The 12,446-nt window shown below is 43.8% G+C and overlaps 1 protein-coding gene across 2 annotated transcripts in view; it reads left to right on the top strand.

Moving 5' to 3' along the window:
* The window catches only part of PAK1 (p21 (RAC1) activated kinase 1), a 79,045-nt gene that overhangs the window by 28,253 nt on the left and 38,346 nt on the right, over positions 1 to 12,446 (top strand). The window contains exons 1-2 of one of the 2 annotated variants that reach the window (XM_087720991.1): positions 533 to 692; positions 2,491 to 2,698. In XM_087720991.1, the coding sequence (XP_087577117.1) occupies positions 2,509 to 2,698 (190 nt within the window). In that variant the 5' untranslated portion in view covers positions 533 to 692; positions 2,491 to 2,508. Of the gene's footprint in view, positions 1 to 532; positions 693 to 2,490; positions 2,699 to 12,446 lie in introns of those variants that run through there. The other variant, XM_087720990.1, reaches the window with a different exon arrangement.

The following is a 12,446-nucleotide window of genomic DNA, read 5'->3' as shown; positions in this document are numbered from 1 at the left end:
AAGGAAGGAAGGAAGGAAAGAAAGAAAGAAAGAAAGAAAGAAAGAAAGAAAGAAAGAAAGAAAGAAAGAAAGAAAGAAAAGCCTTTTAAAATAAACCCAGAAAACAGAGCAATGACTGGAAGGAAGGAAGGAAGGAAGGAAGGAAGGAAGGAAGGAAGGAAGGAAGGAAGGAAAGGAAGGAAAGCCTTTTAAAATAAACCCAGAAAACAGAGCAATGACTAAAATGTGGAAGGAAGGGAAAGAAAGGAAAGGAGGGAAGGAGGAAAGGAAAGGAAGGAAGGTAAAGAAACACTTTTAAAAAATAAACCCAGAAAACAGAGCAATGACTAAAATGGAAAGAAGGAAAAAGAAAAGAAAAGAGAGGGAGGGAGGGAAGGAAGGAAGGGAAACAAGAAACAGGATCTGCTTGTTGAGCCCAGAAAGATAAACATTCCAGTTAAGGAAATACAAGGAAATTGGCATGCTGTGCACATTTCCTTAATTTAAAATTTCGTCCTGAGAAGGCATGGCTGCCATATGAGGCCACGAACAGCAGGCCCTCTCTGAGGGAGGTGCTACATGTGCAGCCATCTTTCCAACCTTGGCAATAAAAGAGGAAAAGAGAAACTGAGGCACGGAAGCCCTTGCAGATATGAAACGGGGATTCTGGAGGCTTCATCGGTCGGATCTTCACTCAGAGAGGCTAAAGGCAGGTAAACCGAGACAGCGATGCTTGTCGGAAATCCTGCGGCTTGGCCAGGCAGCCAACCAGGCACAATGTTGGCACGGGCGCAAGGATGGCATTGCGCCAAAGCCACCATTAATATTTGCATTCAGGGCTGACGCAGGGATGCCCTAAGCCAGGATTATCTTAACCCACTGATGGCGAACCTTTTTGGCACCAAGTGCCCAAATCGGAATGTATATGCATATGGGTGCGTGCGCATTTCGGAAACCGAAAGACGAGCTGGCCAGTGAACGCATGCCTGGTATTTTGGGCATTTTTGGGGCCATTTTCAGGCCATTTGTGGCCTGAAAATAGCCTGAAAACTACCATACTTTTCGGAGTATTCATATAACTGAGTTACTAATTTAACAACTGTTAAATTCTTGCCACAGTTATTAAGCAAATCATTGTTGTTTTTATGTAAGGCAACACAGTTGTTAAGTGAATCTGCCTTCCCTGCTGACTTTTGTTTGTCAGAAGGTCACAAAAGGAGACCCCCGGGACACTGCAACCGTCATAAGTATGAGTCAATTGCCAAGCTATTCTGACCAAGGCTTCCCAAGGTCATGAAGCCGACTCCTCGTCCCGATAAAACCCCTTTTATTTCGGTTAAAGGGAATTCCTCTCCAGCAAAATCCCGGCCAAGAGTCTTTCAAGAGATTTCACAGCCACAGACCTTTATCAGGCTTGGAGAGCTGCCAGGCCGATATCTTCTAAATGCCACGCTGTAGCAGCAATTCCTTGGCAAGAAGTCAGGAACAGATCTTCACCCTAATGAATTGAACCAATAGTCTCCTGCAAACTCCACTCCCCTTTCGCTCCTCTTTTATTCCATATGGGAGAGGCCATTCACCGTCCACCTGTGGCTTTACTCCTGAGTCGACCCCTGTTCCTTAGCTGTTCCCTTCTCCTGGCAGCTCTGCGCATGCGCACCCTGGGAACAGGCTCCAGCTGTTCTTCTGCCCCACTGATGTCCGACTCTGAAGGCAGCTGATAACTGGCATATGGCTCTGGCCACCTCTCTGCCTCTGACACAGAGCCCTCATCAGCGTGACCCGTCAAAACCGCGGTCCACAAAAGCGCGCTCGACGAAAGCGCATACATGACGTCATCACAGCACGACGAAAAAAAATAAAAATTGAAATAAAAATAAAATTAAAACAAGCCGATTCACATAAAGGTAAGGGTTAGGGTTAGGGTTAGGGTTAGGTTAAGGGTTAGGGTTAGGTTTAGAGCGCTAGGGTTACGTTTAGCGTTAGGTTAAGGGTTAGCGTTAGGTTTAGCGTTAGGTTAAGGGTTAGGTTTAGGATTAGGTTTAGGGTTAGGTTAAGGGTTAGGTTTAGGGTTAGGTTTAGGGTTAGGTTTGGGGGGGTTAGGGTAAGGTTTTCGCTTTAATTTTACATTTATCGATCACAGCGCGATGTTTTCGTCGCGCTGTGATGACGTCAAGTACGCGCTTTCGTCGAGCGCGCTTTTGTCTACCACGGTTTTGTGGTGGAACCCTCATCAGAGCCTTCCCAAACTCCAGGACTGGCGCATTTTCCTCCCTAACCTCCTCACTGTCTGAATCTGCCGCCAGATCCGCTGGTTGCTGGCGGGCCACAACACCAGCGCCCAAAGTTAAAATGAAATACCTGTTAGTCACATTTAAATATTTTTAAACCCTGTGAGGGGTGTGAGAAACAGCAATTCCTTCCCCATTTTGTCCAATTTCGCTGCCGGTTGGAAGTACAGCATTTGCCTGGCTCGGTCCTCGTTTTACGTCCTTTTTTCCTCCATCCTAGCTGTAGCTGCCGCTGAAGATGTCCAACAGTGGCCTCAACCCAGAAGACAAGCCGCCAGCCCCTCCGATGCGGAATACAAGCACCATGATCTGTTCCAGCAGCAAAGATGTCGGCACCCTCAACCATGGCTCGAAACCCCTGCCTCCTAACCCCGAAGAAAAGAAAAGGAGAGATCGTTTTTATCGCTCCATCCTGCCCGGAGACAAAGGTATTGCAATTTCTTTCATTCTTTCCCCCCCCTTTTTACAAGAGTCCTTTTGTTTTTGTTTTGAGTTAAATCAGTGTTTCTCAATCTCTGCCCCTTTAAGACCTGTGGACTTCAAGTCCCAGAATTCTCTGCCCCTTTAAGACCTGTGGACTTCAACTCCCAGAATTCTCTGCCCCTTTAAGACCTGTGGACTCCAACTCCCAGAATTCTCTGCTCCTTTAAGGCCTGTGGACTTCAAGTCCAGAATTCTCTGCCCCTTTAAGACCTTTGGACTTCAACTCCCAGAATTCTCTGCCCCCAGTGTCTGCTCCTTTAAGACCTGTAAGAACTCCCAGAATTCCCCAGCCACCAAAGTGGTTCCTATTTTTCTACTCACATTTTTTATGTGCTTTCAAATTGCTACATTGGCAGAAGCTGGGACAAGTCACGGGAGCTCACTCCGTTATGCAGTGCTAGGGATTCAAACTGCCGAACTGCCAACCTTTCTGATCGACAAGCTCAGCTTCTTAGCTACTGAGCCACCATGTCCCTCTGACATACATACATACATACATACATACATACATACATACATACATACATACATACATACAATAAGATGGTATAGATAGATAGATAGATAGATGATAGATAGATAGATGATAGATAAATAAATAGATAGATAGATAGATAGATAGATAGATAGATAGATAGATAGATAGATAGCCAGACAGATAAATGAGATAGATAGATAGGTAGGTGTGTATATATATATATTTAAATCACAACCCCTGGTAGGCCCAAATATGGGAGGAAGATCACACTTCCATTCTCTGTCCTTCGGCTCGTCACAAGAGACCATCCAGACAGAAACCTAATATTTTTTTACTGTTGCCTTTTTTGTTACATTTGTTATATTTGTGCTGATAAATAAATAAAGGGAGACTAGTATAGATCTATTTCAAGCTATTTAGCTCTCATCAGCTAGCCATACCGCTAGCTGATGAGAGCTAAATAGCTTGAAATAGATCTATACTAGTCTCCCTTTATTTATTTATCAGCACAAATATAACAAATATATATACACACACACACACACATATATATAGAGAGAGACAGACAGACAGACAGACAGACAGACCCATAGATAAATCTAAAAAACCCAGAAAAAACTGGTTATGTAAATATATATATATATATATATATATATGTATATACAGTATATAAAGAGAAAATGTAAAATCGAGTTATGTCTAACTAAATCCATCATAATCCATAATAAGGAAAAACAAATTAAAAAAAATATTAAGCCAGTTTTTTTTTAAAAAAAAATATCACTGATTGGAAGACTGAAAAGATATTTTGTAGGCTAAGTTGGATGAAAGGACTGTGCTGGCAGAAGCAGGATCCTGAATTCTTATTTAAGATGGTTTAAAGCTACAGTATTTTTACCCTCTGCATGCTAATTTTTTACATGCAGGATTCCTCCCACCTTTTTTAAAAAAATAAAGAAACAGTAAGGATATAGATTGGTTTAGAGAAGCACGATGAAAGCAGCCCAGACCAGTCAGAAGTTTTTTTAATAAAGGTTTTTGATTTTTTTTCAACCTATTCTGTCCCTAGGTGGTTAATGTTTTTTTTTTAAAAATACCATCCTCAGTTCTCACTCTGTATCAACGGAGAGTTCTCTTCCTCTTTCTACCATTCATTTGCAGCGCCAGAATTACTTCTGTTTTCGGTTGTGCAACCTGAAAAAGGAACTAACTTATTGCATTAGATTCCTCAGGAATCGGTGGGGGTTTATTTAATTCCCCCCCCCCCCAAGCTGGTGCTGCGAAATGCTTTGCCAGTTGGATGGCTGCTTGCCCCTTTTAAGGCAGATCTGTCTGTCAGACTTCCTTACATGAGATGGGGTGTGGGCCGCATTACTTTCAGCAGATGGAGAAAAATCCCCAAGCAATTTATTACATGTTTTGCATATCGATAAAGGCAACTGCAAACATCAAGACTGTCACTAGTGGCAGCAGAGTGTAAGCAAATTGTGTCTCTCTCTCTCTGATGCCATCTAGTGGTTCTCTGAATCTCTGCAGCCCAGATCATTTAACCTTCAAATAGGTAGTCCTTGACTTAGCAACAATTTGTTTAAAGGTGAAGGTTCCCCTCGCACATATGTGCTAGTCGCTCTCGACTCTAGGGGGCGGTGCTCATCTCCATTTCAAAGCCAAAGAGCCAGCGCTGTCTGAAGACATCTCCATGGTCATGTGGCCGGCATGACTAAATGGCGAAAGTGCATGGAACGCTGTTACAAGGTTAAAAAAGTTACAATGGCATTAAAAATAGTGACTGTTTTTCACACTTACGACTGTGTAACAGCTTAACAACCATGTTACTAATTTAACAATTGATGCACTTAATAACTGTGGCTAGAAAGTTTTTAAAATGGGGCAAAACTCACTTAGCAACTGTGACTTTTTTAAAAAAAGTTTTTTATTGTTTTAATTAAAACACAAAGAAAGAATCATCCTTCGTTACATCTTGTAGAAAGCGTGTCGATTGGTTACAAATACATTTCGAGCGTTTTTTCCACAATCATTACATATACTTCATTCATATTGAATTGTCCATTTCAAATCAAAAATCTTTATATATTTTACTATCAATGTACCACAATTCTCATTTAACTACAATTATTGAAACGTGGTTTTATCTGAAATCATTTGTATTTAAAGACACAACCTCCCACTGGCATTCATTCGCAATTTCAATAAACCTCCAATAATATTACGCCTTTATGACATATTCTGAAACGAAATCAGTTAATAAGGATATCTAAGTCACGACTGAGTCGAAAAAAGTTACAAATAGTTTTGAGAAACTTTGCAGTCCAGAATGTTGGGTTCTAAACTTGAGTTAAAAAGTTACACCAAGTTTCAGAAAAAAAATATAATCCATTGAGACTTTTATTTTAGGTTTGCTTAAATCTTTTTTTTTAATTTTTATTTTATCAATTTCATATATACATTCACAATTATATGATCTCATAACTGTTATTAATAATATGTATTTATAACAATTTTTCCCTACAGTTGACAATATACTTGAAGATTGCTTTCTTACCATCCCATAGATCCATCTTATCTTACAACGGTCCTACTTCTTCTTCCCTCCCTCCCTCTTTCCTTCCCTCGTTTCTTCTCTCCCTCCTTCCCCCTTCCCTCCTTCTCTCCTTCCCTCCCTTCCTTCCCTCCTTCCTTCCTTCCCTCCTTTCTTCTCTCCTTCCTTTCCCCCTTCCTTTCCTCCTTCCTTCCCCCCTTCCTTCTCTCCTACATTCCCTCCTTCCTTCCCTCCTTTCTTCTCTCCTTCTCTCCCTTCCTTCCCTCCTTCCTTCCCTCCTTCCTTTGCTTAAATCTTATTTCCCCTCGTAAACCCAACATATTCCCGAGTGCAGTACAGGGAATATTCCTCCCATTTATGACCACAACTTCTATTGCTAAGTGAAATATCCGTTAAATGAATTTTGCCCCATTTTACGACCTTTCTTGCCACAGTTGTTAAGTGAATCGCTTCAGTTCTTCAGTAAATAGCACCGTTGTTAAGTGAATATGGCTTCCCCGTTGACTTTGCTTATCAGAAAAAGGGGATTGTGTAACTATAGGGAAGCTGCAAAGGTTTCACGAATTGAAGGCATAAAACATAAGGGGAAAAAACAAGAGGAATCAGAGCAATCTAGATTGCGCCAGACCTCCAGAATACAGTGCGATTATCGCAGTTGTGGCACAAAAGGAAAGTATATTTAGTGTGGGGAATTTTTTTTTTTTTTCAGAATAATAACCCTGAGCAAAAATGATTTCCGTCTTCAAATTGGAGGAACCTTCTCTGCTTGCTCATAGCGTCGCGTTTCCTGCTCCCAATGCGTACCCGTCGGTTTCAATTTTCAGATCCCTAAAAAAAACAAGTTTTTAAAAGAAGTAAAAGTATTGTGAAACCGTCTTGATTTGACGCAAGGCAGTCGCTTCCCCCCCCTGGAGATCGCACAGTGGTTAGAGTGCAGTACTGCAGCGTACTTCTGCCGACTGCAGACCCCGGAGGTGGATTCGTACCGGTTCGGACCGCTTCCGCCGAATAGGTAGTAACTCGACCGGACACGTGGCCGTAACCCGTTCTGTCCTGGGCGCCGCCATCTTTGTTTTCTGTTCTGCACATGCGCAGAACAATCTTCAATGGAAAAAATGTAATCCCCCCCTTTTTTTAATGGTGTGCGCATGCCAGTCCCAGAGATTGGCTGTTTTTCGCAAAAACGGAGGAGTTTTTGCTTTCCCCCAGCCTCAAGGGGCACTCTGCAGGCTTCAGCAGGGCTGGGGCAAGGCAAAAATGCCCCCGTTTTTTGCAAAAACGGGGGCATTTTTGCCTTCCCCCAGCCCTGCTGAAGCCTGCAGAGTGTTCCTGGGGGCCGAGGAGGACAAAACCTTTTTTTCTCTTCCTGGGTAGTTTGAAGATGCTCCCTTAACTCCGGCAAGACTATATCTCCCCCCCCCACTCCCATCAAAACATTTTGCCACCGTTTCGGTAGGCATGGCTTGGTGAGGGAGGGTGACTGAGTGTACCAGTGGTGGGGTTTCAAAATTTTCTAGAACCTCTTCTGTAGGTGTGGCCTGTTTTGTGGGTGTGGCTTGCCGGCCATGTGGCCGGGTGGGAGTGGCTTGGCAGTCATGTGACTGAGTGGGCGTGGCCAACTTGTAAAATGTGGTGAAACTCACTTAAGAACGCTCTTGCTTAGCAACCAAAATGTTGGCTCGGGAACTCTGGCATTTGAAGCACGCAAGTCTTAAAGCTGTAAAGTTACAAGACCCTCACCCCCCTTAACCCTTTAGAAAAAAAAACCCCAGGGGTGTTCAAACTTGACAGCTTTAAGACTTGTGGACTTCAACTCCCAGAATTCCTCCTCCAGTCATGTTGACTCAGGAACTCTGGCATTGAAGCACGCAAGTCTTAAAGCTGTCAAGTTACAAGACCCTTGCACCCCTAACCCTTTAGGAAAAAAAAACCCAGGGGTGTTCAAACTTGACAGCTTTAAGACTTGTGGACTTCAACTCCCAGAATTCCTCCTCCAGTCATGTTGACTCAGGAACTCTGGCATTGAAGCACGCAAGTCTTAAAGCTGTCAAGTTACAAGACCCTCGCACCCCTAACCCTTTAGGGAAAAAAAACCCAGGGGTGTTCAAACTTGACAGCTTTAAGACTTGTGGACTTCAACTCCCAGAATTCCTCCTCCACTCATGTTGGCTCAGGAACTCTGGCACTGAAGTGTGCAAGTCTTAAAGCTGTCAAGTTACAAGACCCTCGCACCCCTAACCCTTTAGAAAAAAAAAACCCCAGGGGTGTTCAAACTTGACAGCTTTAAGACTTGTGGACTTCAACTCCCAGAATTCCTCCTCCAGTCATGTTGACTCAGGAACTCTGGCATTGAAGCACGCAAGTCTTAAAGCTGTCAAGTTACAAGACCCTTGCACCCCTAACCCTTTAGGAAAAAAAACCCCAGGGGTGTTCAAACTTGACAGCTTTAAGACTTGTGGACTTCAACTCCCAGAATTCCTCCTCTCGCTCTTCATCTTGATGATGTACGGATGGGTGGGGGGAGGGAGCTGGAACCGGTTCTAAACGGCACTGTAGATTTGTGGAACCTCTTCTATAGAAGAGCTTAGAACTGGCAGGAACCCAGCCCTGGAGTGTACGTAAGTGATGTCAAGTTGGCCACGCCCACCCACCCCAATCTATCCACAACCACCAAACCGGTAGTAAACATTTTTGAAACCCACCCCTGCTGCAGACTGACTGCAATTTGGCGGTTCAAATCTCACCCGGTTCAAGGTTGACTCAGCCTTCCATCCTTCTGAGGTCGGTTAAATGAGGACCCAGATTGTTGGGGGCAAGAGGCTGACTCTGTAAACTGCTTAGAGAGGGCTGTAAAAGCACTGCGAAGCGGTATATAAGTCTAAGTGTTATTGCTATTTTCCTGTGAGTGCTGGAATTTCAGAATTCTTTCCCGACTTTAAAGATCTTTTGCAAGGATGGGCAGTCCTTGACTTATAACCGTTCGCATAGTGACCATTTGAAGTTATAACGGCCCTGGAACAGAGTGATTTATATGAACATGTTTCACACTTACGATCATCGCATGATTCCTGTGGTCACCTGGTCCAAATTCAGATACTTGGCCATTGTTTCATATTTATGACGGTCGCCGTGTCCCCATTTTGTGTCCTTCCGACAAGCGAAGTCAATGGGGGGAAGCCAGATTCACTGAACAACCGTGTTACTGAGTTAACAACAGCCGTGATTCACTTAACAACTGGGGCAAGAAAGGTTGTAAACCGATTTCGAAGCTCACTTCACGAATGTTTCACTTAGCAACATAAATTTTGGGCCAGCGTTGTAGTCGTAAGTCGAGGACAAGCTTTACTTCCAGTAAGCCCATCCACGGATAAGCTCACTCTCAAATTTTTAAGCAAAGCACCCTGAAAAATGGATAATCCGTGGATTACCCAGGGGGTAAGCCAATTATAAAAAAATTAAGCCTTGTGAAAATTTCAAAGGTCCCCTTATCTGTGGATGGGCTTATCCCTGAATATATACGGTAACGTCTGTTAGCTCAGCGGGCCATGAAATCATTAATTCTTTTAAACCCATGAATCTTCCTGCAAAACAGGTTGTTTCGGACCGCATAAAGGGTTGGGAATCATTAATACTCTAATACGTCCCAAGCCCAGCTCTTGTTCGTAGTAACCCCGTTGCTTCCTTTTTTTCACTTCTGTGAGCCTTCTTAAACCAGGAATTTAAATGTCTGCTTACCTAAGAGATTTGCAAGCCATTTAATTGAATTCTTAATCCTCATTGCTGCCCAGTTTTTTTTTAAACTGCTTATTATAAAAGGCAGAAAATAAGATTCTCGAGAGAGATGATTTTCCTGAAGTTGGTGACCTGTTGATGTGTAGGGGTTACGATGCCGAAAGTCCCTGCAAGCGTGGCCAGGTTTAAGCCTCCAAAACTTAAAGCCCCTGTTTTTCTCAATCTTGATAACGTTAAGATCACGTGAAGTGTTAATACTGCGTCCAGTTCTGGTCGCCACGATGTAAAAAAGATGTGGAGACTCTGGAAAGAGTGCAGAGAAAAGCAACAAAGAGGATTAGGGGACTGGAGGCTAAAACATATGAAGAACGGTTGCAGGAACTGGGTATGTCTAGTTTAATGAAAAGAAGGACTAGGGGAGACATGATAGCAGACTTCCAATATCTCAGGGGTTGCCACAAAGAAGAGGGAGTCAAACTATTCTCCAAGGCACCTGAGGGCAGGACAAGAATCAATCGGTGGAAACTAATCAAGGAGAGAAGCCACTTAGAACTGAGGATAAATTTCCTGACAGTTAGAACAATTAATCAGTGGAACAGAAGTTGCCTCCAGAAGTTGTGAATTCTCCAACACTGGAAGTCTTTAAGAAGATGTTGGATAGCCATTTGTCTGAAGTGGTGTAGGGTTTCCTGCCTGGGCAAGGGGTTGGACTAGAAGACCTCCAAGGCCCCTTCCAACTCTTGTTATTCTATTCTACTCTAAGGTGTGTGTGGACTTCAACTCCCAGAATTCCCCAGCCAGCTTGACAAGAAAGCTCTCAAAATGGGGCAAACTCATTTAACAACTGCCTGGCTTTAGCAACGGAAATTTGGGTTGTAATCAAGGGCTATTTTGTAGTTTAGACCCATATGTCAAGCTTTTGCTAATCAACCCCAAGAAGTCTTAGTGGATCCGGGGGATTTTCTGTCACTCCTGGCTCAACCAATGAGAGATCAAGGAGGGGCCTTTGAGTGGATAAAAGCAAATTTGGGTGCTTCCTTGGTGGAATTTGCATGGAGGAAACCCAAGAGGAGATGGGAGCCAAGTTAGAAAGTTCTGGTAAGTTGTATAAAAAGAGTTTATTGAAAAAGAAGTGGCCTGCTTAGATTCCCACAACATGCTAGAATTGAATTAGTTAAAAGTCCTAATATCTACAGAAGCCCAGCATGCTAAATTAGGTTAGTTTGTTCCTGGCTTAATGTTTTGCACTGACCAGCCCATCAGTGGAGCTGATGGCAGACAGTGAGGAGGTTGGGGAGGAAGATGGGCCAGTCCTGGAGTCTGGGGAAGGCTCTGTGTCGGAGGCAGAGAGGGGGCCAGGGCAGTGCGACAGTTATCAGCTGCCTTCGGAGTCGGACATCAGTGAGGCAGAAGAACAGCTGGAGCCTGTTCCCAGTGGGCGCATGCGCAGAGTTGCCAGTCAAAGGGAGCAGCTAAGGAACAAGAGTCGACTTGGGAGTAAGGCCACAGGTGGACGTTGAACGGCCCCTCCCATGGGAAATAAAAGAGGAGCGAAAGGGGAGAATTCGTTTGCTTCATTGGTTCCTGACTCTCCAAAATTCCTTGCCAGGTTTTGCACCTGGAGCTTGTTCCCAGTGGGTGCATGCGCAGAGCTGCTAGGAGAAGGAAACAGATAAGAAACAAGGGCCGATTCAGGAGTAAAGGCACAGGTGGACAGTGAATGGGGAATAATAGCAGTAATAGCAGTAGACTTATATACCGCTTCATAGGCCTTTCAGGCCTCTCTAAGCGGTTTACAGAGAGTCAGCATATTGCCCCCAACAATCTGGTTCCTCATTTTACCCACCTCGGAAGGATGGAAGGCTGAGTCAACCCTGAGCCGGTGAGATTTGAACCGCTGAACTGCTGATCTAGCAGTAGCCTGCAGTGCTGCATTTAACCACTGCGCCACCTTGGCTCTAAATAAAATAAAAGAGGAATAAAAGGGGAGTGGAGTTTGCAGGAGACCATTAATTCAATTCATGAGAGTGAAGATCTCTTCCTGACTTGTTAGGATTAGGATTAGGATTTATTTCATTTATATGCCGCCCTTTTCCCGAAGGGGACTCAGGGCGGCTCACAACTCAGTCAAGGGAAAGGAGGTACAAACAGGGGATAACAAAGACAAACAAACAATACACAATTTAAAACACACAACAACCGTACCATTCAAGAAGGGGGGGGGGGCATTACTTGTTGCCAAGTAATTGCTGCTATAGCGTGGCGTTTAGAAGATATCGGCCTGGCAGCTCTCCAAGCCCGATAAAGGTCTGTAGCTGTGAAATCTCATGAAAGACTGTCGGCCGGGACTTAGCTGGAAAGGAATCCCCTTTAACCAAAATAAAAGAGGTTTTATCAGGAGTCATCTTCATGATCTTGGGAAGCCTGGGTCAGAACACCTTATCTGCGGTTAGTTTCTGATTCAGTATCTTGTGTGAATCCAGAAAACAGGTTAATTACATGAGCAGCTGAAGCCAAAATGCTGGTGACTTCGTGGCTGGGTATGCGTTGTGCGAACCCAGCTTAATGTGTGCACTGTAAACCACAATTTGTGGCTTAATGTGTTCTACATTCTCAGTGGTTGTTTGCTTGGCAATCTATAGCTAAGGAAATCGTGGCTTGGTGTTTCATTTGAAAACTGACCATAATGTGGCTGGTTTGGTGGTGGTTTATTGAGTGTACAGATAGTCCTTGACTTACAGCCACAGTTGAGGCCAGGATTTATGTTGCTAAGCGAGAAATGTGTTAACTGAGGTTTGTCCCCTTTTACGACCTTTCTTGCCACATCTGTTATGTGAATCTCACTGCGGTTGTTAAGTGGGTCACGTGGTTGTTAAGTGAATCTGGCTTCCCCATTTTCTTTGCTTGACAGAGGGTTGCAAAA

The sequence above is a fragment of the Thamnophis sirtalis genome, unplaced genomic scaffold (genome assembly GCF_051295495.1).
Source record: "Thamnophis sirtalis isolate CommonGarterSnake01/CBP01778 unplaced genomic scaffold, rThaSir2_p1.2 scaffold_8, whole genome shotgun sequence".
In the NCBI taxonomy this organism is placed as follows: Eukaryota; Metazoa; Chordata; class Lepidosauria; order Squamata; family Natricidae; genus Thamnophis; species Thamnophis sirtalis.
The sequence above is the reverse complement of the archived record's forward strand: the minus strand, read 5'-3'. Positions and strand labels throughout refer to the sequence as shown.